Raw genomic sequence first — 27,442 nt, 5'->3', positions numbered from 1 at the left:
TCCACTGTAATTCAATATTGGAGTGGGTATTTAACGGTAATCGAGGAGTTTCTGGTGTAATTATTAAATCTGATGTCAATGATTAAGGGTTGTAAACACGTCAATTGCCATTCAATATCTACTCCATGATAGAACTTTTTTTTTTTTTTTTACCATGGAATCTGATTTGAACGAATTTTAAATAGATCAATAAAGGATTGTAGTTTAATCCATGGAGCTGGAATTTTTCTCCTCTAAAAACTTTTAAACTTGGGAACTACATCACACGGGCCCAGGATCCAATCGGCCCCGGATTACCTTCCCCCGCCTTCAGACAAATCAAACATCAAGGGGAGGTCAGGACTGCGGCCGCTGATCACTGCCTACTGATGTTTGATACGTCCGAAGGTGGGGGGAGGGAAGCCAGAAAATGGGTTATACCCTCCATAAAATGATTATACTAACTATACTGGGACACACCGACACGCAGTTCCCAGGTTTCGGTAATGATTATACTGGAAGCATCTATGTATTATATACTAGGTTTTTTCTCCTCTGTATAATTAAAGAGAAGCATTTTCCTTTAAAGTCATGATGAAACTTTACAAGCAATAAAAAATCCAATTTACACTGTACTTAGCGGTAATAAAAAAAAAAAAAACTGCAAAAGTGCAAAGAAAAACCACAAGTTCATCATCCGCCCTTCTCTGGGAACATTTTGCTAATTGAATAGAAATCTTATAATGTACGGATCCGGACTTCAGGCCTCAATGCATACAACTAACCCAGGACTTAAAGGGAATCTGTCACCAGGTTTTTACTGCCCCATGATGTAGAAACAGAGACCCTGATTCCAGCGATGTGTCACTTACTGAGCTGTTTGCTATCATTGTGATAAAATCGCTGTTTTCTCTGCTGCAGATCTAGCAGTTATACAGAGCTCATGAATATGCTGGACTACCTGCAGCACGCCAAGTAGTCCTCTAATGTTAATCTCCTGCTGATTAAACAGTGATTTTTATCACAATTACACTAAGCAACCCAGTAAGTGACATCGCTGGAATCAGGGTCTCTGCCCCTACGTTATGCTGATCACAGATTAGGTGGCATAAACTGGTGACAGATTCCCCTTTACGGATCAAATCCTTATAATTGGATAGAAGATTCCATGTTAAAGGGAAGGTGCTGTGATTTTTTTGTATTAAAAATGATTGATTATAGAGTAAATTAATTTTTAATACAAAAATTAAATACACTGATTTAATGGTTTTTATTTTATATTTGCAGCTTCTGGGGGCTGTCATTTCCATTTGCTGGTGTGTGTCTGAGCATGACCCTTAGGGGTACTTTGCACGTTGCAACATCGCTACTGCGATCTCGTCGGGGTCAAATCGAAAGTGACGCACATCCGGCGCCGGTAACGACGTCGCAACGTGTAAAGCCTAGATGCACCGATAAACAATCGCAAAAGAGTCATAAATCGGTGATCTGTGTAGCGTCGGACATTTTCATAATTTCGCTGCAGCGACAGGTACGATGTTGTTCCTCGCTCCTGCGGCAGCACACATCGCTGTGTATGAAGCCGCAGGAGCGAGGAACATCTCCTACCTGCGTCCCGCCTGCAATGAGGAAGGAAGAAGGTGGGCGGGATGTTTACATCCTGCTCATCTCCGCCCCTCCGCTTCTATTGGCCGCCTGCCGTGTGACGCCGCACGACCCACCCCCTTAGGAAGGAGGCGGGTGGCCGGGCAGAGTGACATCGCAGGTAAGTGCGTGTGAAGCTGCCGTAGCGATAATGTTCGCTACGGCAGCTATCACAAGATATCGCATGTGCCACGGGGGCGGGGACTATCGCGCTCGGCATCGCTACAATCGGCTAGCGATGTCGCAGCATGCAAAGTACCCCTTACACATTTCAAATCTGGCAGACCCAATACACAGAAGACTGCGGACAGTGTCCAACCACATCTCCTGCACTGTGCTGCCCAGCTGTGGCCTGGGCTCACTCCTCGCTGTACAGGTCACAGCTGTGGGAGGAGATCGGCGCCATTTTTGTGAAGGCCGCAGCTACTCTGCAAGCTTCACTTTCCCCCTGCCACTGCCCACAGTGCTTAGTGCGTGCGGTGACATGAGAGTGGAGGTCTGGGATGAGGTGAGTATCTGCAGCCTGGGATCAGTAGTGCAGTTCCCGGCTGCTGATCACTGCTCCCCGCTGTTAGACGGCAGTTCAGAGCACGGAGTGTAATCATCACGCTGCTGTGCTTTGAACGCTTGGCTCTGCTATGTCACTGTACAGCTCTACATGAGGCTACACACAACATAGCTGTGTATCTAATACCATCATGTGATACATGGCCCTGGGGAGTATCTAATGCCCACCATCTGTGATACCCACCCAGAACATGTATCTAAGGCTTCACTCTCATTATCGTATAGCATCTGATGACTTTCTCACGCAAGAGCATCCGATGTGAGAGCTAAAGACCCTCGGCTCAGGCCTTATTGCGTGCATGACCAAGTCATTCTACTGTGATCCGATCCTGTGATCGCAGCACAGGTGAGAAGTAATCTCTCCATCTTCTCCGCGGCCTGTCTCAGCGTATATAGCACTGCACTCGGATGTCATCAGTGCACTGCGATGTTTCACACGCACCCATAGACTTGTATGGGTGCGTGTAATGAGAGACATGCTGTCAAATGCATGACATGCCGCCGATTTGGCATAAGAAAAAAAAATATTGCAGATGAAGACAGCCTAATTGTTGAACATTGATGCGAGTGCAATCCATTGTTGGATGACTGCAATCCAATAAAAATTAAACACAAGGGGGAGCAAGGCCTAATGCCAATCATGTATTACATGCCCAGAGCCATATATCTAATGCCCTTCACATTACACCACTGCTCTAATAGAAATGAACGGAGCAGGGTCACACATTGCATCACTGCTCCTATAGAAGTGGAGGGAGCGGGGTTACACATTGCAACACTGCTCCTATAGAAGTGGAGGGAGCGGGGTTACATATTGCAACACTGCTCCTATAGAAGTGAACGGAGCGGGGTCACACATTACACCACTGCTCCCACAGAAGCGGAGGGAGCGGGGGTCACACATTACACCACTGCTCCTATAGAAGTGGATGGAGCGGGGTCACACATTACACCACTGCTCCCACAGAAGCTGAGGGAGCGGGGTCACACATTACATCACTGCTCCCACAGAAGCTGAGGGAGCGGGGTCACACATTACATCACTGCTCCCACAGAAGCAAATGGAGCGGGGTCACACATTACACCACTGCTCCCACAGAAGCGGAGGGAGCGGGGTCACACATTACACCACTGCTCCCACAGAAGCGGAGGGAGCGGGGTCACACATTACATCACTGCTCCCACAGAAGCGGAGGGAGCGGGGTCACACATTACACCACTGCTCCCACAGAAGCGGAGGGAGCGGGGTCACACATTACACCACTGCTCCCACAGAAGCGGAGGGAGCGGGGTCACACATTACACCACTGCTCCCACAGAAGCGGAGGGAGCGGGGTCACACATTACATCACTGCTCCCACAGAAGCAGATGGAGCGGGGTCACACATTACACCACTGCTCCCACAGAAGCGGAGGGAGCGGGGTCACACATTACACCACTGCTCCCACAGAAGCGGAGGGAGCGGGGTCACACATTACACCACTGCTCCCACAGAAGCGGAGGGAGCGGGGTCACACATTACACCACTGCTCCCACAGAAGCGGAGGGAGCGGGGTCACACATCACTGCTCCTATAGAAGTGGATGGAATGGGGGGGAACTAGGGGGTCACACCCCCTCTGCTCCAATAGAAATGGACAAAACAAGGTCGCACTTAATACCACTTCTCCTATTGAAGTGGATGGAGCGGTGTCACACATCACTGCTCCCATAAAAGTGGATGGAGCAGTGTGACACATCACTGCTCCCATTGAAGTGGATGGAGCAGTGTCACATATCACTGCTCCCATTGAAGTGGATGGAGCAGTGTCACACATCACTGCTCCCATTGAAGTGGATGGAGCGGTGTCATACCCAACCCATCTTTTCCCATAAAAGGGAACCAAACGGGGGTCACATATTACACTACTACTACCATGTAAGTGGGCAGAGCGTGGTCACACATCACCACTGCTTCCATAGAAATGGACAGAGCGGTGTCACCCATTACCAGTCTGCTCCCAAAGAAATAGACTGAGCGGTATCACACACCACCACTACTCCCATAGAAGTGGACGGACTGAGGTCACTCATAACATCACTGCTATCATTGAAGTGGATGGAGTGGGGGGAGGGTTACACATCACTTCTCCCATAGAAGTGGATGGAGCAATGACAATACCACCACTGCTCCATATAAGTGGATGGAGTGAGGTCACACATAACACTACTGCTCCCATAGAAGTGGGCAGAGTGGGTCACGTATTACACCACTTCTCCCATACAAGTGAACAGAGCGCTGTTGTCACACATTACCACCACTGCTCCCACAGAAGTCATAATGCAAGGTAGCTGTACACCAGGCTTTCAGTGCAAATTTCAGCAGTTGCTCCCCCTAGTGTTTAAAACTTAAAATTATTTTTCATCTGTCACCTTCCCTTTAACTATAGCACACCATTGTGGCAAAATGTAAAAAGAGAAACTGCCACTGGTAACCAATTCCACGCCCTTTCTAGCAAAAGAGAATAGAAAGGGGAAACAGCGCAAAAGGGTCTGATCCAGTGAAAAACGTTATGCGAGAGATAATAAAAACCTCATCTTTTTGGGCTGTTTAACTGAGGTTGTGAAATAGGACAGGTGATGCTGTACTCTGCCCGGGATCATGATCTATTATTGTGGTTCTCCTGAAGAAGCTGGCTAAGCCTCGAAACGTGTAGAGAATAAACCATTTTTCTATATCTCTTTCCTGAAATTCTTGGCTCATCAGTAGTGTAGACTACAACTCCCTTTTCTCCACTACGTTGTCTTTTTTAGCATAAGGTTACTGACACTTACCTGGGCATATCGTCGCTGTACGTGTCATCACCACCATCTAATGTTTCGCCAATGGCTGGTGGCATGTCTATGCCAACATTACTGAAAGAAAGAAAAAAGCAATCAAATACTCATAATGCTGTAAAATATGGCAGAAAACAAATGGTAAATATATATACGTAAGAAACTAACCCTTAAAGAGGTTGTACGGCGAGATTTCAACGTTTGTTTTCTTGTAAGGAATAATGAGACCTTATGATTTATTCTTGCAGCCAAAGCTGCTACAATCCCTTCCCTCTGACCCTTTGTGATGTGGCACATAATGGAGCCCCAATCGATTTGGAGGAAGCGGGTGCCACCAAAATAGTAGGGAGTGCACAGTAACGGAGCCCATACATTACATAAAACTCTAATGAAATAGCAAATTTCGACCCCAACCAACCATAGTAATTTGAGAATGGAGTCATTCATTTTACAGAATCAGCCAATAGTCGGTTGTTGCGGTCGTGTGTTGGATTTTATCGGCCAAGTCCAATATTGGCCGATGTAGTTTTGTGAAGGGATGAAATCATTGATGAATAACCATTTGTTCCTTCACAAATTAATTGAAAGTGGGGCAAGGAAAGAACAATGGCTCAATGGCACCACCCGTACATTGGCCAGCAATTGTTTGTTTTGTCTTTTTTCGGAGGCGGAAAAATCATTGGGTGAAAAAATTAATTTAAAAATGCCTTACATGTGACTGATCAAGTATTTAAAAATGGAGCAGATGTGAATAGCGACTAAGGCCTGTATACACATTGGACTAGTGTTGACTGATCCCACAAATATCGGCAAATTTGGCCAACGGTCCAATGTCTTTGGTGCCGCCGGCCGACTGCTAGTCGAAAGATGTCGATCGCATGTATCCAATTTTGGACAGGTGATAGCATTGTTCTCCCTGCGATAAACCGCTGGCAGATATCGGAGTTGGCGGCTTTCTTGAAGAGAACGGCCAAGTGAGCGCTCGTGTATGGGATGGCGGTCAGCCAAAGCGAAGGACTAAGCGTTTGTCCGACAGCCATCTAATGTGTATGGCCAGCCTAAATTGACATCTGGGTGTGTACACTGTGTTACTGTCCATTCTCACCATGGCAGACATGCTACTAACAATGGGGCTGGTAACACCTTGTTGTCAATTCTCCACACAAGTCTGTTTTGCAGGTCTACATCGGCTCCTGTCGGATATGTAAAGCACTGACGCCCCACCTTCCATGACTTGTGTAAGGATTTGTTCTTTTTAAAGGGAACCTGTCACCACTTTTTTGGCGTATAAGCTGCGGCCACCACCACCGGGCTCTTATATACAGCATTCTAACCTGCTGTATATAAGAGCCCAGGCCGCTGTGAGAACATAAAAAACACTTTATAACACTTACCTAACGGTCGCGTGGTTGGCCATATAGGCGTCTCCGTTGTCCGGTGCCGGCGCCGCCTCTTTTGCCCATCTTTGTTCTCCTTCTTCTCTAGCCGTGGTGCATGATGCGTCCGACGTCCTCCACACTCGCCGGCATTCAGGTCCTGAGCAGGTCAAAGTATTGTAGTGCGCCTGCGCAGGACCGGCGAGTGTGTATGACGTAGACGCATCATGCACACAGGCTTCAGAAAGAGGACGAAGATGGCCGAAAGAGGAGGCGCCGGCACCGGACAACAAGACACCCATATGGCTAACCGCGCAACCGTTAGGTAAGTATTATAAAGTGTTTTTTATGTTGTCACAGCGGCCTGGGCTCTTATATACAGCAGGTTAGAATGCTGTATATAAGAGCCCGGTGGTGGTGGCCGCAGCTTATAGTCCAAAAAAGAGAATTTTGTTACTTACCGTAAATTCTTTTTCTTATAGTTCCGACATGGGAGACCCAGACCATGGGGTGTATAGCTTCTGCCTCCGGAGGACACACAAAGTACTACACTCAAACGTGTAGCTCCTCCCTCCTAGCATATACACCCCCTGGTAGCCAGTCCTAGCCAGTTTAGTGCAAAAGCTGAAGGAGGACATCCACCCACAAGTAGAGACAGAGCAAAACCCGGAACAACCGGAACCTCTGTCTACAACAACAGCCGGTGATAACACACGGAACAAGAAACCTGCCAACAGGCAACAGGGAGGGTGCTGGGTCTCCCATGTCGGAACTATAAGAAAAAGAATTTACGGTAAGTAACAAAATTCTCTTTCTTTATCGTTCCTTATGGGAGACCCAGACCATGGGACGTTCTAAAGCAGTCCATGGGTGGGAATAAACAGAAAAACTGAGAAGTAGGCGAAACCTAACTTCACAAATGGGCGACAGCCGCCTGAAGGATGCGTCTGCCCAAGCTCGCATCTGCCGAAGCAAGAGCATGCACTTGGTAGTGCTTCGAAAAGGTATGCAGACTAGTCCAAGTGGCAGTCTGACAGACCTGCTGAGCCGGAGCCTGGGCCTGAAAGCCTAAGAGGCACCGACAGCCCTGGTCAAGTGTGCCTTGATCCCCGGCGGGAGAGGCACTTGAGTACCCTGGTAGGTATCGGAAATGGCCGACCTAAACCAACGAGCCAGGGTCGGCTTAAAAGCCGAAAAACCCTTACGCTGACCAGCAGTCAGCACAAAAGAGAGGTGCACCGCCTAAGAACAGCGGTGCGAGACACATAGATCCGGAGCGCCCGCACCAGATCCAGAGTATGCAACGCCCTTTCAAGCGATGAACAGGAGCCGGACAAAAGGAAGGCAGGGAAAATGCCCCGGTTAAGGTGGAACAGCAACCACCTTAGGGAGAAAGTCCGGAGTCGGACGGAGAACCACCTTGTCTTGATGAAGGGAGGACTCCGAAGAGAGTGCAGCCAAAACAGAGACTCTCTTGAGGGAAGTTATGGCCACTAGAAAGACCACTTTCTGTGAAAGACTAAACTAAGAAACCTCCCTAAGAGGCTCAAAGGGGGGTTTCCGGAAGCCGTGAGGACCGAATTAAGGTCCCAGGGCTCCAAGGGCCGCCGGTAAGGCGGAATGATGTGAGATACGCCCTGCATGAAGGAGCGCACCTGGGCCAGCCGGGCGATACGCCGCTGGCACAACACTGATAGAGCCGAGACCTGTCCCTTAAGGGAATTGAGGGATAGTCCTAGCTGCAGACCGGACTGTAGAAGGGACAGGAGGGTCGGCAAGGCCAAAAGGCCAAAGGATACTTCCGAGCTCGAGTCATAGTGGAGATGACTTCAGGAGGGATACCAGAAGTCGACAAGATCCATGACTCAAACGCCACGCCGTCAATCTGAGAGCCGCAGGTTCTGGCGGAAGGACGGACCTCGTGAGAGAAGGTCTGGACAGTCCGGGAGATGCTATGGCACCTCTACGGACAGACGGAGCAGGTCAGGGTACCAAACTTGCCTGGGTCAGTCTGGAGTAATGAGAATGACCCGACGGCCCTCCTTTCTGATCTTGCGCAGGACTCTGGGCAAGAACTAGAGGGTGAAACACGTAAGACAGAAGCTGGGACCAAACTTGAACCAGTGCGTCTGCCGCAAAAACCTGAGGATCGTGGAGCCACGGTTTGACGGCTGAGACAATCAGCCTCCCAGTTTTCCACGTCTGGGATGTGGGCTGTGGATATGGTGGACTAGGAGTCCTCCGTCCACTGAAGAATGCGATGAACCTCCAACATTGCCAGGCGGCTGAGTGTCCCGCCCTGGAGGTTGATGTAGGCAAACGCTGTAGCGTTGTCTGACTGGACTCGAATGTGCCTGGCCGCCAACAGATGGTGAAAGGCTTAGAGAGCTAGAAACACAGCTCTGATTTCCAGCACATTGATCCAGAGGGCTGATTCGGACAGAGTCCAAGTGCCCTGCGCTCCATGGTGGAGATATACTGCTCCCCAGCCGGATAGACTAGCATCTTGGTGAGGATCACCCGGGACGGAGCCAGGAAGGAGCGTCCCTGAGACAGAGGGGACGAAGCCACCACTGAAACGAGCCCCTGGTCTGTGGCGAAGCCACCGCCCCGTGGAAGGAGGAAGTCCGCTTGTTCCAACAGCGGAAAATATCCAGCCGCAGAGGACGCAGATGGAACTGGGCAAAGGAATCGCTTCCATTGACACCACCATCTGATCCAGCACCTGTATTAGGTGCCTGATGGAACGACGTCGACCTCCAGCGGAGGGACTGCTGTTTGACTAAGGGCAGCTTCACAAGTGCCGACAGAGTCCCGAATTGCGTCCCTGAGTATGTGAACTTCTGGGTCGAAGTCAGAGTGGACTTGGACAGAATGACAAACCACCCGAATTGGTTAGAGTGGCGAGAGTGAGCGAGGCACTCCGCTAACAGTCTGCACTGGATGAAGCCCAGACTAGAAGGCTGTCCAGGACAAAAGGATCACTGCCAACCCCTAGAGGTGCAGGACCGCAATCACAGCTGCCCCGACCTTGAGAATACTCGAGGGGCCGTGGCTAACCCCAAGGGAAGAGCCACGAATTGGACCACTCTGATTGCAAAACGTAGCCAACGCTGGTGTGAAACTGCGATTGGCACATGCAGATAGGCATCTCTGATGTCGATGGATGCTAGGGAATCTCCTTGGGTCATTGATTTAAGCAGAAATCTCAGAACCGTTCCCAGTCGGGAACCGGTACAATTACTCCAGTGGCCTGCAAGAATGCCACAGCCTGTGAGAAGGCGGCGGCCTTGGAGCAGGGGAGAGTTGACAGAAAAAATCTGTTTGGCGGGCTGGATAGAGTTCTATCCTGTAGCCGTGGGAGATGGTATCTCGCACCCACTGATCGGAGACGTGTTAAAACCATACGTCGCCAAAGTGGGAGAGCCTGCCACCGACCAAGGACGTTGCTGGCGTGGCTAGATAGCCAGGAGGAGGCTGACTTAGTGGCAGCATCTCCTGCGGTCTTCTCGTGCGCCATTTGGGTTTACAATCCTTGGCTGAGCCAGTGGACGAGGCCGAGGGCTTAGAGAACGATCAGATGGAGGAACAAAAAAAAAAAAAAAAAAACGAAACCTCGACTGATTCCTGCCCTGGACAGGTTTCCTGGTTTAGGTTTGTGGCATGGAAGAAACTCTTCCTGCCAAGAGCTTCCTTAATTTCATCCAGTTGTTCCCGAATAGTCTGGTCCCAGCACAAGGGAGCCCAGCAAGGAACTTCTTTAGAAGCATCCGCCTTCCGCTTCCGAAGCCACCGGAGCCTGCGGATAGCGAGGAAATTAGCCGAGGCCACCGCAGTGCGGTGAGAGTCTCCAGCATGGCAGACATGGCATAGGATGAAAAGACTGAAGTCTGGAAGTTAAGGCAACCATTTCGGGCAAAGGGTCCCTGTGAGGGAATGCATCTCCTCAAGAGAAGCAGAGATGGCTTTGAAAGCCGCACTGCTGCAAAAGCTGGGGAGAACGAGGCCCCTGCCGCCTCCATACAGATTTGGCCAGAAGGACAACCTGGCGGACAGCAAAACCGTAAGTGAGGAGCCATCAGCCACTGATACAACGTCCGGGCTGAGAGTCTAAACACCAGAGGGACCACCTTTGGTGAATGAGCCCACTCCTTGACCACCTCTGGTGGAAGGGGAAAACTGTCATCAGAACCACGCTTTGGGAAGCGTTTGCCAGAGCAGACCCTGGGCCTGGTCACAGTGGCCTGAAAACTGGAGCGGTTAAGGAACACACTCCTTGTTCTCTTAGGGAAGGTAAACTGGTGCCTTTTTGCCAGAGAGGGTTGCTCCTCTGATACTGGCGGATTAAGGTCCAGTACAGAATTAATGTACAGTGGGGACCTTAGAGAGGTGCCGTCAGCCACTGATACAACTATCAGGGCTGAAATACTAGACACCGGAGGGACCAACCTTGGTGAATAAGCCCACTCCTTGACCACCTCTGGTGGAAGGGGGAAACAGTCATCAGAATCACGCTTTGGGAGCGTCTGTCAGGACAGGCTCTGGGCTTGGTCACAGTGGGCTGAAAACTGGAGTGGTTAAGGAACACACTCCTTGTTCTCTTAAGGTATACTGATGCCTTTCTGCCAGAGGGGGATACTCCCCTGATACAGGCGGATTGAGGTCCAGTACAAATATAATGGACGCAATCAAATCATTAGCATCTGCATCACCTTCGGACCGATCAATGGTACATTAAGTAGCGTCCGAGCCCCCAGTAAAGACATCCTCCTCGTCCAGCGAGTCAGCTCGTGAATCAGAGCCGCGGGACGGGGAAGGACAGGGGACCCTGCGTCTCCATTTTAGGAGGACGGGGTCTGAGATGAAGAGTCCTCTGAGAGCTTTGCTGAGCGAGCCGTAGCAGCCGAAGCGCCCTGAGAAGGGGGCTAATGCATGCTCAGCACCCCCGGAGCAGCTGGAGGGGCCACTGACGAGCCTCCAGGCTGAGGGACCACTGTGTTTATGTGCTCAGTACAGCAGTACGAGTCTACATGCAGTGCGTACTAAGAACAGCCTTGCAGCCTTGCTCTGAGACATGCTGCAGAAGTGGGGGCTCTGTGAGGGAATGCATCTCCAGAATGACCCCCAGCAGAGTATATAAACAGAGAATATAAGCAGCTGCACAACTGGAGGTTGTGGCTTGCCAGACCGTTTAACATACATTTCTGTGCCCTCCAGTCCCCCAGCCCAGGCCCCCAATTGCACAATGTGGTATCTCTGTGCCTATGCAGACATTGAGAACGCTGAGAAAATGGCGACCGGAGCGAGGAGAGGGGGCGGGGCCTACTCTGAGAGCGGGCAAATGAGGTATACAGGGGAGGGAATCTTTCCTCAGTGAGGAGTGTCCTCCCCTGTGCTGAACAGCCGCTGTGCGGAGCCACACTGTCCCTCTGCATGACTGACATGCAGGGGGAGTGAAACCGAAACTAGGCCTCAGGCGAAGCCGGGGCCTAGATTTAAACATGCGGCCAGCGTGCAGGCACCATCGGCGCGGTTCTCCAGTGAAAACTGGAGAACCGGCCGGAAATGTTACCACAGTCACATAACACACTCCCCCCAATAAATAAAGTACAAGGGGCCCCTGGAAAGACCACTTTCTGTGGTAAAAACGTCTCAATACTAAGCTTTTGAGACGCAGGTGCCAGGTCCCTGGGGGGGGTTAAACGCTCCGTACGGCAGGATCCTGAAAAAGGGCTGCGGATGGAGACCGGTCTCCTGCAAAGCAGTGAGAACCGAGATGGCTCCCACTTCAAGCCAGAGCCCGAGGGATGGTGAAGGAGCGCGGCATGTGAAGGCTCCAGCCTTGTAAAGTCAACCTTAACAGCACCGCCGACACAGTGGGGTGAGAAGGGACATGCCGGGAGTCCAGATTGGACCCGCTTTTCTTCCAAATCTTTGAAATCCAAAAAATCAAAAATCAAAAATCAGAGAATGCATGTGTGTGTGTGACCTCCTGAACACAAAGCATTGAAACTGGCTAGGACTGGCTACCAGGGGGTGTATATGCTAGGAGGGAGGAGCTACACGTTTGAGTGTAGTACTTTGTGTGTCCTCCGGAGGCAGAAGCTATACACCCCATGGTCTGGGTCTCCCATAAGGAACGATAAAGAAAAAGTGGTGACAGGTTCCCTTTAAAGGGAAGGTATCGTCAAAAAAAAAATAAAAATAATAACTGAAAAAATGTAAAGTAATAATGTTTAAATGTTTTGTTTAAATATTATTATTTTTTTTTAATTGTGCAAAATATAAAGAAAAAAATTAAAAAGTTTGATATTTTCCACTGTTAAACACTAGGGGGAGCAGCTTCTGAAATCCTACTGAATTTTCACTGTATAAAAAGCTCAGATTACAGCCTGCCGTAAAGTGGGCGGAGTCTGCTCTCCTATGTGTGATGGCACGCCTCCCCCTCCTAATCTGAGTGTTTACAACAGATAACAGAGAATGACATATAGGGACACAGTGCACAGCCATTTTCCTGGTGACCAGAAATGTCTAAAGTGTCACCAAGGACAGCAGGAGTATCACACAGGACAGGATTAGATACACAGCTCAGCAGACAGTATCACACAGGATAGGATTAGATACACAGCTCAGCAGACAGTATCACACAGGAGAGGATTAGATACACAGCTATGCAGACAGTATCACAGGATAGGATTAGATACATGGCTCAGCAGATAGTATCACTCAGGAGCATTAGATACATGGCTAAGCAGACAGTATCACACCGGACATGATTAGATACACAGCTCAGCAGACAATATCACACAGGACAGGATTAGATACACAGCTCAGCAGACAGTATCACACATGAGAGGATTAGATACACAGCTCAGCAGACAGTATCACACAGGAGAGGATTAGATACACAGCTCAGCAGACAATATCACAGGACAGGATTAGATACACAGCTCAGCAGACAGTATCACACAGGATAGGATTAGATACACAGCTCAGCAGACAATATCACACAGGACAGGATTAGATACACAGCTCAGCAGACAGTATCACACAGGATAGGATTAGATACACAGCTCAGCAGACAATATCACACAGGACAGGATTAGATACACAGCTCAGCAGACAGTATCACACAGGAGAGGATTAGATACACAGCTCAGCATACAGTATCACACAGGATAGGATGAGATACACAGCTCAGCAGACAATATCACAGGACAGGATTAGATACACAGCTCAGCAGACAGTATCACACAGGATAGGATTAGATACACAGCTCAACAGACAATATCACACAGGAGAGGATTAGATACACAGCTCAGCAGACAGTATCACACAGGAGAGGATTAGATACACGGCTCAGCAGACAGTATCACACAGGATAGGATGAGATACACAGCTCAGAAGACAGTGTCACACAGGAGAGGATTAGATACACAGCTCAGCAGACTGTCACAGGAGAGGATTAGATACACAGCTCAGGAGACAATATCACACAGGATAGGATTAGATACACAGCTCAGCAGATAATATCACACAGGACAGGATTAGATACACAGCTCAGCAGACAGTATCACACAGGAGAGGATTAGATACACAGCTCAGCAGACAATATCACACGACAGGATTAGATACACGGCTCAGCAGACAGCATCACCCAGGACAGGATTAGATACACAGCTCAACAGACAATATCACACAGGACAGGATTAGATACACAGCTCAGCAGACAGTGTCACACAGGAGAGGATTAGATACACGGCTCAGCAGACAGTATCACACAGGAGAGGATTAGATACACAGCTCAGCAGACAGCATCACCCAGGACAGGATTAGATACACAGCTCAACAGACAATATCACACAGGACAGGATTAGATACACAGCTCAGCAGACAGTGTCACACAGGAGAGGATTAGATACACGGCTCAGCAGACAGTATCACACAGGAGAGGATTAGATACACAGCTCAGCAGACAGCATCACCCAGGACAGGATTAGATACACAGCTCAACAGACAATATCACACAGGACAGGATTAGATACACAGCTCAGCAGACAGTGTCACACAGGAGAGGATTAGATACACGGCTCAGCAGACAGTATCACACAGGATAGAATTAGATACACAGCTCAGCAGACAGTGTCACACAGGAGAGGATTAGATACACAACCCTGCAGACAGTATCACCGGTACACACACAGGTACTCACATGCAGTGGCGCGATGGCACACACACACACACACACACACCCCACCCCTGATGGGGACCTTGTGCCACACACACACACACACACACATCACCCCTGATGGGGACCTTGTGACACACACACACACACATCACCCCTGATGGGGACCTTGTGACACACACACACACACACACAATCACATCACCCCTGATGGGGACCTTGTGCCACACACACACACACACACATCACACATCACACACACACAATCACATCACCCCTGATGGGGACCTTGTGCCACACACACACACACACACATCACACACACACACACACACACACACACACACACATCACACATCACACACACACACATCACACATCACACACACACACACACATCACCCCTGATGGGGACCTTGTGACACACACACACACACACGGCAGAGCCGGGTGAGCTGCGGCGGCGGGCAGAGCCGGGTGAGCTGCGGCGGGCAGAGCCGGGTGAGCTGCGGCGGCCAGAGCCGGGTGAGCTGCGGCGGCCAGAGCCGGGTGAGCTGCGGCGGCCAGAGCCGGGTGAGCTGCGGCGGCGGGCAGAGCTGGGTGAGCTGCGGCGGCCAGAGCCGGGTGAGCTGCGGCGGCCAGAGCCGGGTGAGCTGCGGCGGCCAGGGCCGGGTGAGCTGCGGCGGCCAGGGCCGGGTGTGCTGCGGCGGCGGGCAGAGCCGGGTGAGCTGCGGCGGCCAGAGCCGGGTATGCTGCGGCGGCGGGCAGAGCCGGGTGAGCTGCGGCGGCGGCGTCCAGAGCCGGGTGAGCTGCGGCGGCCAGAGCCGGGTGTGCTGCGGTGGCGGGCAGAGCTGGGTGAGCTGCGGTGGGCAGAGCCGGGTGAGCTGCGGTGGCGGGCATAGCTGGGTGAGCTGCGGTGGGCAGAGCCGGGTGAGCTGCGGCGGGCATAGCTGGGTGAGCTGCGGCGGGCATAGCTGGGTGAGCTGCGGTGGGCATAGCCGGGTGAGCTGCGGTGGCGGGCAGAGCTGGGTGAGCTGCGGCGGCCAGAGCCGGGTGAGCTGCGGCGGCCAGAGCCGGGTGAGCTGCGGCGGCCAGAGCCGGGTATGCTGCGGCGGCGGGCAGAGCTGGGTGAGCTGCGGCGGCGGCGTCCAGAGCCGGGTGAGCTGCGGCGGCCAGAGCCGGGTGTGCTGCGGTGGCGGGCAGAGCTGGGTGAGCTGCGGTGGGCAGAGCCGGGTGAGCTGCGGTGGCGGGCAGAGCTGGGTGAGCTGCGGTGGGCAGAGCCGGGTGAGCTGCGGCGGGCATAGCTGGGTGAGCTGCGGCGGCCAGAGCCGGGTGAGCTGCGGCGGCCAGAGCCGGGTGAGCTGCGGCGGCCAGAGCCGGGTGTGCTGCGGTGGCGGGCAGAGCTGGGTGAGCTGCGGTGGGCAGAGCCGGGTGAGCTGCGGCGGGCATAGCTGGGTGAGCTGCGGCGGCCAGAGCCGGGTGAGCTGCGGCGGCCAGAGCCGGGTGAGCTGCGGCGGCCAGAGCCGGGTGTGCTGCGGCGGCGGGCAGAGCTGGGTGAGCTGCGGCGGCCAGAGCCGGGTGAGCTGCGGCGGCCAGAGCCGGGTGTGCTGCGGCGGCGGGCAGAGCTGGGTGAGCTGCGGCGGCCAGAGCCGGGTGAGCTGCGGCGGCCAGAGCCGGGTGAGCTGCGGCGGCCAGGGCCGGGTGAGCTGCGGCGGCCAGGGCCGGGTGTGCTGCGGCGGCGGGCAGAGCCGGGTGAGCTGCGGCGGCCAGAGCCGGGTATGCTGCGGCGGCGGGCAGAGCCGGGTGAGCTGCGGCGGCGGCGTCCAGAGCCGGGTGAGCTGCGGCGGCCAGAGCCGGGTGTGCTGCGGTGGCGGGCAGAGCTGGGTGAGCTGCGGTGGGCAGAGCCGGGTGAGCTGCGGCGGGCATAGCTGGGTGAGCTGCGGCGGCCAGAGCCGGGTGAGCTGCGGCGGCCAGAGCCGGGTGAGCTGCGGCGGCGGGCAGAGCTGGGTGAGCTGCGGCGGCCAGAGCCGGGTGAGCTGCGGCGGCCAGAGCCGGGTATGCTGCGGCGGCGGGCAGAGCTGGGTGAGCTGCGGCGGCGGCGGCCAGAGCCGGGTGAGCTGCGGCGGCGGCGTCCAGAGCCGGGTGAGCTGCGGCGGCCAGAGCCGGGTGTGCTGCGGTGGCGGGCAGAGCTGGGTGAGCTGCGGTGGGCAGAGCCGGGTGAGCTGCGGTGGCGGGCAGAGCTGGGTGAGCTGCGGTGGGCAGAGCCGGGTGAGCTGCGGCGGCCAGAGCCGGGTGAGCGGCGGCGGGCAGAGCCGGGTGAGCTGCGGCGGCGGGCAGAGAGGGGACTTGGGAGAACGGAGGTGTCATTGGAGACGGTAACGGCAGGGGGGAGGGGCGGCGTCAGTAGCTGGGGCAGAGCAGGGGCTGGGGAGAACGGAGGGATGGGGTGTCATCAGAGACTGTAACAAGGGGAGGGGAGGTGGCCCGTACTTACACATTTCGGCGGGTGACAGGGGTAAAGTGGAGCAAACAGCACACGCTGTGAGCTCCACAATAATGGCGCTGAACTCCTTCCCTCTTGTGTTCTGGACAGCCCAGGGGGCGCGTCCACGTCACAGCAGACGCCCACTGTAATGTATTGCAAGGGGTCGGAGCCCGACTATCAGAGTCTATGCACAGGGGCTGCCATAAAGGAAGGAGTTACTGTCGTTACACACACGGCAATTCCAGCATGGCAGCCCCCAGTGCCTCCAGTAAAATAAGAATTACATAAAAACTAAATAAGCTGCGATTTTCATTTTGTATTAGAAATACTTGATTTCATAATCACTATTTTTAATACAAAAATAAAAAACCGCGACACCTTCCCTTTAAGTATGAAGTCTTGTGTCTTCTGTATAAATGGCATCAAAAGATCCTGTGATCTCATCTTCAGACCAATCGTAACAGGAAAATATATTACGTGACCAATCTGTATCCGATTCTCCCTTAAGTGACTCCATACCTGCGAGGGGGTCCTTTCACAATATCCTCAATGTAGACGGTTCCTTCGATTGGGTGGCCTCGAGCCTGAGCAAAAGCTTCAAAAGAAAGGGGGGGAGAGGGGTAGGAAGTATTTTATTGCTGTTCCAAACTAAATAGAGAACTATATAAATATACAATGAAATACGCACTCACCAGATAGTGCATGCAACGGCCGCCATTCATCAACATCAATCAGATACCTAATAATAATAATAATAATAATATTTAATCATTTATATAGCGCTGTTAATTCCACAGCACTTTACAATTGCAACAAGAGGGAATAATATCCAGATATTTCGTAGAGCAAGAGAATTTGCATTGGTTGATAGGGAACGAGCGTTCCTAGTAAACCTTCCTTCCAATTAATGGTCACCGGACGTTCATACGTTCATGGGTGAAATTATTTATATGTTTGATTAAAGGGAAGCTGTCAGGTCCAATATGCACCCAGCACCACGAGCAGTTCTGGGTGTATATTGCTAATCCCTGCCTAACTGTCCCTGTATACACTAGCATAGATCTTTAGAAAAAGTATTTCTAAAGATCCTTTATGATTTACTAATGAGCGCAGGGACTGGTCACAAGGGCATTAGTTTCCTTGGCTAGTCGGCCCCCTTAGCATGTAAGCACACCCTTGTGGGTGTACTAACATGCTAAGAGGGCGGAATGAGCGCAGGAACTAACGCCCTTGTGACTAGTCCCTGGCCTCATTAGTATATGATAAAGGATCTTTAGAAATACTTTTTCTAAAGATCTATGCTAGTGTATACAGGGACGGTTAGGCAGGGATTAGCAATATACACCCAGAACTGCTCGTGGTTCTAGGTGCATATTGGATCTGACAGGTTCCCTTTAATTTCATCGATCTCGACAGCACATCATCCTATTTAAACAGAACATGTGCTGCGAGAACAATGATATTCTGTGGGTACAAAACCATTACATTAACAGTCGTTCTGTGCACATGATGTGCGGTTGGCCAGGCTATTAAATTAGACACTGATTGAGGTTTTTTTTTTAACATTGGCAGGTTGTACAGTGCAAATGTACCTTTAAAAGGGGTTGTCAACCTACAAAGCTTACAAAAAAATAGTTGCTGTAAGTAGCAAAAAATCCAAAATCGTGTCCTTAATCACCCTCCCTGGGTTCAGCACCGAGTCCCCGTCACTGCTCTCAGTGTCTGCAGTGCTAACGAAGGAGTTTAGTGGCTCTGCCGATATAGACAATACGAGACGCTCAGATGACCGGAGATGGCTGCTGATCCTAAGCCAGCGCTGCAGACAACAGAGCAGGAAGAAATTCAGCATTGGACCTGGGGAGGGAGGCTAAAGCACGTTTTTTTTTTTTTTTTTTACTACTAACGGAGTTTACAGGAAAGTCATATCTGAAAGGCGGCAACCCTTTTAAGCCAGAAAGCTACAATTGTGCTTAGAGAAGTGCATTTACCGTACCTGCATATAAGATGTCCTGTCCTGTTGATTCCAGTTGTACAATGAACACCGATGAGTCTATCTAGTAGGACAAAAATAAAAATGTAAATTCTCCTGGACATCCTCGGATTAACTATTACAAGTCTCCTCTAATCATTAACGTCTGGATTTACATAAAACACTCATGCTTCTCAGGAAGAACAGGTGAACACATGGAGCCCGGACAGGTTGATTCCAAGTATTCTCTATAATATAATCCCGTGCATCTTATAAACCAAAAAATACGGCATAAGATGTCCCCAAAATTTAGAGACAAAAAAAGGGGGGAGGGGGGTGTCTTACAATCCGGAGGGGTCTTACCGGGGAAGGGGGGTGGGGCGGCATCAGCAGTGGTGGAGCAGGATGATGCTACGGGCGGTGCGGTGGGTGTCCCAGATGCTTGCTGCGGGCGCTGTGAGGTAGGTAACATCAGGAAACTGTTGGCGGTGCAGGCTTCAAACAAATGGTGCCTGCCTGGAGTTGGCACGTGCTGCTATAGGCTCAATGGCAAGCCAAAGTCTCATAAAAGCCACCTTCGGGCGCCATTTTCCTTAAGTCCGCTGCTGGTAGATGAATGGGCCAGAGGTGGCGCGTGCACAGATGAAACCTTGAGCCGAGAGCTCAATCTACACATGCGCCGACCCCAGGCACTATTATTTGAAGTCCGCACCGCCGACATGTTCAGGATGGCCCCTACATTGGTGTCCGCAGCACAGGCGCCCGCAGCACTGCCCTGTCTCAGTGTCCGCAGCACAGGCGCCCGCAGCACTGCCCTGTCCCAGTGTCCGCAGCACAGGCGCCCGCAGGACTGCCCTGTCCCAGTGTCCGCAGCACAGGCGCCCGCAGGACTGCCCTGTCCCAGTGTCCGCAGCACAGGCGCCCGCAGGACTGCCCTGTCCCAGTGTCCGCAGCACAGGCGCCCGCAGCACTGCCCTGCCTCCTGCTACCCCTTCTCCACCACCTCTCTGTAAGCCAGATTTGGATTATAAGACGCACCCTTCATATTCCTCCCAAATGTTTGGGAGGAAAGTGCATGTTATAATTCGGAAAATATGGCATTTCCAATGGTAACCTGGTTTTCACTGGCATCTCATCTTACTTGCAATGTTATCTACCCTTCCGGATATCTCAATATACAGCACATACGATCAATTATTCTGCATGTGAGATGAGGAAATACTAGGGAACGTGAACACTAAGACATCAGACGTTTTCTGATCGAACGTTGCGGTCGTATTATTCTTACCATTATCTGAATTAGCAGCCAAAAATTTCCATACAACCCTCTTGAACTGGTGAATGGTGGCATCATCTGGAATTTTAAGCCCTGCTGTGTGGAGTTTCACATACTGCACGCTTTTCGGCAAATCCTTAATAAAACAGAACGTTCATTAATATCGCCCCATAAGTGTCCCGCAATGGACCATTTATTAGTTATCAACAGGACTGGTGATAAATGTGCTATCGCTGGGGGACGAAAGCCGGTGTCACACTTGCGAGTGCCGCGCGAGTCTCGCGTTGCATCACCTGACACGGACTCACACACTCCTCACAGGAGTGGGTCGGTTGCATAGAGATGCATGCAACCGACCCGTTCCTGTAAGGATAGTGTTAGTCCGTGCTGGGTGATGCACCGCGAGACTGGGGCAACATAGACGCAAGGCACTCGCAAGTGTGACACCGGCCTAAGAAGGACAGAGGAGCTCCAGCCCCCATTGTAGTGAGCGGTGGGGCCCCCTGTGATCAGACATTTACCACCTATCCTATGGAGGTGATCTATATGTGCTAATTGTGAAGACCCCCTTTAAGCAGCATTTCACACATACATAATCTTACCTTAGTGGTGTAGTATCGTTCAGTGTTCGTCAGGTCTATGATCAATCCCAGCTCTTCACTTTGTGAGCGGATTGCGGTAATTAAATCTTTAGGGGTAAACTTCTGGTTCTGAGTTACACGCTGATTAGTGACCTACAAGGAAAACACATGACATGTATAGCCGAAACGCCACCCAGGCTGGAGAAAAATACAACCTTTTTCTATTGTAGGGGTTGTCCTAGTGGTGGACAACCCCTTTAAACAGGCTGCTTGCTGTAGTTTTCATAAAATTATTGTTTTATCCGCAGGAGATTATTACTAGTAATCCTGCTGCCAGTTAGTCCAGCCATGCCCCCACCACTAATTGGCAGCCTTCTGCCTATGCAGAGAGCACACAGAAAGCTGCCAATCAGTGGTGTGGGTGGGGTTTTTACAGAGCTCACAATTCAGAGCTGGTAGATCTGTAAGAGATAAAATAGTTTTTAATGAAAATTGCAGCAAGCAGCCCAGTAAGTGATAAGACACTGGAATCAGGGTCTCTTTGCCTACATGATGCTGCTCTCAGATGGGGTAGCAAAAACCTGGTGACAGGTCCCCTTTAATTGTTGCAGCACCAGGATAGTTTCGTTATTGCTATAAAATTATATAGTGTATGTTGATTGGAAAACAATGGTGTTTTTCGTGCACTCTCTTACCCCTTTAAGTGGAACTTTAAAGGCAATAAATCGAGCGCCCGGGACCCGTTGTCCAATTGATTTCAAAGAGCGCCATCTGCAGAGGAAAAACAGCAAATTCACAATTAATGCGATACTTAATGGTAATTTTCAGATGAAAACATTCAATGTCAACTTTTTAAATGTTAGCTCTTGAAACCTTTCCTTATCATCGGTCACCCTAATTTATTAACAATGTAAAAGGGTTGTCCAACTATTTGCAGGAAAAATCGGAAAGTAAGTGGCTTAGAAAATAGGAATACCAATATATAGCCGCTATATAGAGGAACGCCGCGGGAAAAACTGATGCATGGAACCATCTAACCCCGAATCCGAGAAGTGGTGCATGAACGGGAAACTCAAAAGAATAGCAAGAAGCTTCGTACCGGGCCGTAAACATGACGAATCAGCTTAGGATAGACTGTTACATGAAAAAAGGTATAAAGTGCATAATCTGTGTGAAGTGTAGGCCATATCCCCCATTACATATGTAAGAAGAGGGTGCTGTTACCCACTGGCCGCAAGGTTTGGTTCACTAGGCACAATGGTTATATCTTCATGCGACAACCAACCCAGGACTCTCCAGAAGGAATGACTCCGCTAAAGGACTACATTGTCTAAAGATTTGTTATAAAATCAGTGAGGACACTAGTCTTACCAAATGGACCACTAGGGTAAAATTGGTCAAAGTTATAAGAAAGGTGCGTGCCTCTAAAATTAGGTGCATCTCGTAAGCGCACCCCCCAAAAACGTTAAATCTACATCAGGTATGGGTCCATATTATAGTATATTCCTTAGACTGGACCCACATCACCAAACTTTGACGACTTTTTAGAAATATGTTGCGAGTGACAAAAAGTAAAAAAGGAAAGTTGTAATTTATTGCTCAAATATGGTATTTGCCATAATTTTGGATAATCACAATGGAGGAAATTTATTAAGGGGGGGTATAACCCCCCCCCAAAACAAACAAATCCCCAAACTGTTCTTGTGTGTAACATCCATTAGACTGGACTTATATATACAGCTGAGCCCAAAGCGAGGATGGATTTTTTTTTTAATTTTATTATTTTATTTTACACAACATATTTCAAAATGTAAATTTACAGGCTGCTTCCATTATGTTCAAAGCAGCAATAGCAAACAATGCATTTTTGGTGACTGGAAAAGAAATCTGATTACAACGATTATTACCACTATTTAGACGATGCGCAAATTATAGCTGGAATATTAGGAGGCTGATGTGCTCCGCTGCAAACAAGCGCGGCACGGATCCAGACGGCTTCACAAGACACATTTTCCTCTGCTGAATGATGTTACAAGCTTTAAAAGAGATTTGCTGTAATGCAGTTTTAAAAGGAGTAATTGATGGGGATAGCGCTAGCCTTTAGTCTGTGCACATAGATTTTCCTCTATAGCATATTTATAGCAGAAGAAAAAAGTTACCAACGTCGTTACACTAGTTAGTAGCACTTATTAAAGTATCATTCCTATTCAATAGAGATTTACTCTACAGCTGTGATAATGTTACACATCATTAATGTACCATTACGTTCCAGTAAGTCATTGTATTCCCACCTCACTGATCTCCTGTGCGCTCTGTATTTTGTCACTGCAATCTATAATATTGGGAAATGCAAACTTCCTCACATGGCCCAGGAGTCCCCTAATTTTTATTTATTATTTTATTAAAATTGGTCCTCTACTTAAAAGTTATTGAAAAATCTGATTAATAAAACAAACTGAACTGGGAGAATGGTCAGTTTAGATTGAGTAGTTGCATAAAGGGAATCTGTCAGCAGGTTTTTGCTATTTAATCTGTGGGCAGCGAGAATGATTACAGTGATGTGTCACTTATTAGGCTGTGTGCTGTAGTGTCCATATAAATCGGTGTTTTATCAGTAGAGGAGATTATCACTCCCAGACTAGGTCTTAGGGTACCGTCTCACTAAACGACGTACCAGCGATTCCGACCACGATAGGACCTGTTCAGGATCGCTGGTGCGTCGCTACATGGTCGCTGATGAGCTGTCAGTCAGGCAGATCTCACCAGCCACCAGCGACTCTGCGCTTAGTAACCAGGGTAAATATCACGCAACCAAGCAAAGCGCTTTGCCTGGCCACCTGACATCCACCCCGGCCACAAGCGTACACCGCCCAGCGCTGGCTCCCTGCACACACAGCCAGGGCACACATCGGGTCACCAAGCAAAGCGTTTTGCTTAGTTATCCGATATCCACCCTGGCCACGTGTGCAGGGAGCCAGCGCCAAGCGGTGTACGCTGGCAACCAGGGCAAATACCAGGCAACCAAGCAAAGCGCCCCGCCCAGCAACCCGATATTTACCCTGGTTACCAGCGTACGCTGCTTACACAGAGTTGGTGCTCGGTCTCCCGCCGTCAAACACGCCGATGTGTGCTGCACAGCGGGAGACCAGCGAGCAAAAAATGAACCAGAACAGTGTGTAACGATCAGCGATTTCACAACAGGGGCCAGGTCGCTGCTTAGTGTCACACACAGAGAGATCGCTGATGAGGTCACTGGAACGTCACAAAACCTGTCATTCAGCAGCGATCTCAGCAGCGATCTCGTTATGTGAGAAGTACCCCTTAGGTGCAGACCATTCAGGCTAATCTGTATAACCTGCCCCACCAGTGATTGGCAGCTTTCTGACACTTCACAGTGTACACAGGAAGCTGCCAGTCAGGAATGTGTGGTTTATACACAGCGCAGAAGTATTAGCTCTGCTACATCTACAACAGACTAAACAAATATCAAAACTGCAGCAGGGATATCACTAGAATCAGGGTCTCTGCCTCTACATTATAAGGTTATCAGATTACATAGCAAAAACCTGCCGTCAGATACCCTTTTAGAAACTGTGCCCAAAATGAATTTTCCATAGCAACAAGTCTGTCAAAATTAACTTAAATGACAAAAATCTGTTATAAACTGGGAGTAAATCCAACACTTGCTGCAAAACCCCTATCCCGCTGAGTCTCTGCGTCTGCTCCTAGTGACTGTTAGGCCAGTTAGTGTAATACGCGCGAGTCTCGCATTGCATCACCCGGAACGGCCGGCTGCTCTCAGGGCTGGAGAGTCTTAGCTGCATAGAAATATATGTAGCCAACCCGCTCCTATCCGGAGAGTGCGGCCGTGCCGGGTGATGCAATGCGAGACTTGCGCGTATTACACATGAGTCACTCGCCAGTGTGACTCCGGACTTAGTCTTCTTTCACACATCAGTATGGGCGGCACGGTGGCTCAGTGGCTAGCACTGCAGTCTTGCAGCGCTGGGGTCCTGGGTTCAAATCCCACCAAGGGCACCAACTGCAAGGAGTTTGTATGTTCTCCCCGTGTTTGCGTGGGTTTCCTCCGGGTACTCCGGTTTCCTCCCACATTCTAAAGACATACAGATAGGGACTCTAGATTGTGAGCCCCAATGGGGACAGTGTTGCCAATGTATGTAAAGTGCTATGGAATTAATGGCGCTATATAAATGAATAAAATTATTATTATTATTATTATCCAACAAGTCGTGGAAGCCATAAGTTTTCTTCTTGCTGGATTCGCGATCTCAAGAAACAGTCAAAACCTTCATGTGTATTTTCCACCCATATCGGCTCAACTCACATTTCGAGGGTAAATCTAACATATGCTGATCAGGGTCCACTACATCTGTGGTCCGATACCCCAGGGTGGACGTTACTAACATCCCCTTATGATTTCACTGAAAGGTCTCCAAATTAGGCAAAACTTCTAGGATTTCTTGATAAAGTGTGCAGGCCGTAAAAAAAAAAAAAAAAACAAGTAGAAACGTTTTGAGAAGTCTTTGATATTTACAGTCTTCAGGTTTATTGGTATATACATGATTTCTGTACTTTTTTTTTTTTTATCCAACTTGGCGCTGAGAGAGCAAAATGAAAAATATCCCTTTGTCTTCTCAGAAAATATTCAAAGCGTGTCCAGGGGTTGCGCCGCTCTCGCATAAGGCTTGACAAGGCTGGTGGGTTCCATCTCGGTACCTAACCGCAGTCAGGGTATTGTTGGCCACCACGTGGATGTATGTGTGTGGGATGCTCCGACCTTTATGCCTCCTTATATCGTCACTGAACCACCTCCAAACCGGTCACGCTGGATAATGTCTCATGCAGAGTAATGATCACCATGACGTCTCCAGGATCTTTCATGTGCTCAGAGTGAAGAGAATGGAGCGCCAACTACAGATCAATTGGACTCTTATTTGTAGAAGAAAACTACAATTAGTGATGAGTGAGCACTAAAGATGCCCAAGTGCTCGGTACTTGAAATGAGCAGGGAGGACGGGCTCAACTCGATTACCGAATATAATGGAAGTCAATGGAAAACTCTACCATTTTTTTATGGAAGAGTCTTGTTGGGGCAGCTCTAGAACGGAGCATATGTGGCTACCATCACCGAGAACAGCTCATTGGCGGGGACACCAGCTGTCAGACCCTGGCTGATCAGACATTGGATAACATCCTTAAGATCTTTTACATTGATAATCTTAGCGGCCAACCTCAGAATATTTAGTCATATGAAAAAGTTTGGGCACCCCTATTAATGGTAACCTTTTTTCTTTATAACAAATTGAGTTTTTGCAACAGCTATTTCAGTGTCATGTATCTAATAACTGATGGACTGAGTAATATTTCTGGATTGAAATGAGGTTTATTTTACTAACAGAAAATGTGCAATCCGCATTTAAACAAAATTTGACCGGTGCAAAAGTATGGGCACCTCAACATAAAAGTGACATTAATATTTTGTAGATCCTCCTTTTGCAAAAATAACAGCCTCTAGTCGCTTCCTGTAGCTTTTAATGAGTTCCTGGATGAAGGTATATTTGACCATTCCTGTTTACAAAACAATTCCAGTCCAGGTAAGTTTGATGGTCGCTGAGCATGGACTGCACGCTTCAAATCATCCCACAGATTTTCAATGATATTCAGGTCTGGGGACTGGGATGGCCATTCCAGAACATTGTAATTGTTCCTCTACATGAATGCCCGAGTAGATTTGGAGCGGTGTTTTGGATCATTGTCTTGCTGAAATATCCATCCCCTGCGTAACTTCAACTTCGTCACTAATTCTTACACATTATTGTCAAGAATCTGCTGATACTGAGTTGAATCCATGCGACCCTCAATGTTAACAAGATTCCCGGTGCCGGCATTGGCTACACAGCCCCAAAGCATGATGGAACCTCCACCAGATTTTACTGTGGGTAGCAGGTACTTTTCTTGGAATGCCGTGTTTTTTTGCCTCCATGCATAACGCCTTTTTGTATGACCAAACAACTCAATCTTTGATTCATCAGTCCACAGGACCTTCTTCCAAAATGTAACTGGCTTGTCCAAATGTGCTTTTGCATACCTCAGGCGACTCTGTTTGTGGCGTGCTTGCAGAAACGGCATCTTTCGCATCACTCTCCCATACAGCTTCTCCTTGTGCAACGTGCGCTGTATTGTTGACCGATGCACATTGATACCATCTGCAGCAAGATGATGCTGCATGTCTTTGGAGGCGGTCTGTGGATTGTCCTTGACTGTTCTCACCATTCTTCTCTGCCCTTCTGATATTTTTCTTGGCCTGCCACTTCTGGACTTAACAAGAACTGTACCTGTGTTCTTCCATTTCCTTACTATGTTCTTCACAGTGGAAACTGACAGTTTAAGGCTATGTGCCCATGGGGACAGTGTCCTGCGGATATATCCGCAGGACATTCCGCAGGAGCTCCCAGGAAACCGCACCACAACTTTTGTCTGTTTCCATGCTGCGGAATATCCGGCGGATATGGTGCGGGCATTCTGAATTGAGGATACAG

At 49.8% G+C, this 27,442-nt stretch overlaps 1 protein-coding gene across 1 annotated transcript in view; it reads right to left on the bottom strand.

Moving 5' to 3' along the window:
- Nucleotides 1-4,983: 4,983 nt before the first annotated feature.
- LOC142313291 (RNA/RNP complex-1-interacting phosphatase-like) overlaps nt 4,984-27,442 on the bottom strand; it is a 43,249-nt gene continuing 20,790 nt past the window's right edge. Inside the window, exons 2-8 of the mRNA XM_075352289.1 lie at nt 21,578-21,653; nt 20,904-21,035; nt 20,314-20,437; nt 19,050-19,110; nt 17,749-17,795; nt 17,576-17,651; nt 4,984-5,085 (exon numbers count right to left, since the gene is read on the bottom strand). Coding sequence (XP_075208404.1) covers nt 5,001-5,085; nt 17,576-17,651; nt 17,749-17,795; nt 19,050-19,110; nt 20,314-20,437; nt 20,904-21,035; nt 21,578-21,653 — 601 coding nt within the window. The 3' untranslated portion in view covers nt 4,984-5,000. The remainder of the gene's footprint in view (nt 5,086-17,575; nt 17,652-17,748; nt 17,796-19,049; nt 19,111-20,313; nt 20,438-20,903; nt 21,036-21,577; nt 21,654-27,442) is intronic.

The sequence above is a fragment of the Anomaloglossus baeobatrachus genome, chromosome 5, assembly GCF_048569485.1.
Source record: "Anomaloglossus baeobatrachus isolate aAnoBae1 chromosome 5, aAnoBae1.hap1, whole genome shotgun sequence".
NCBI classification, from domain to species: domain Eukaryota; kingdom Metazoa; phylum Chordata; class Amphibia; order Anura; family Aromobatidae; genus Anomaloglossus; species Anomaloglossus baeobatrachus.
Note: the sequence above shows the minus strand (reverse complement) of the source record. Positions and strands in the feature narration are given on the sequence as shown.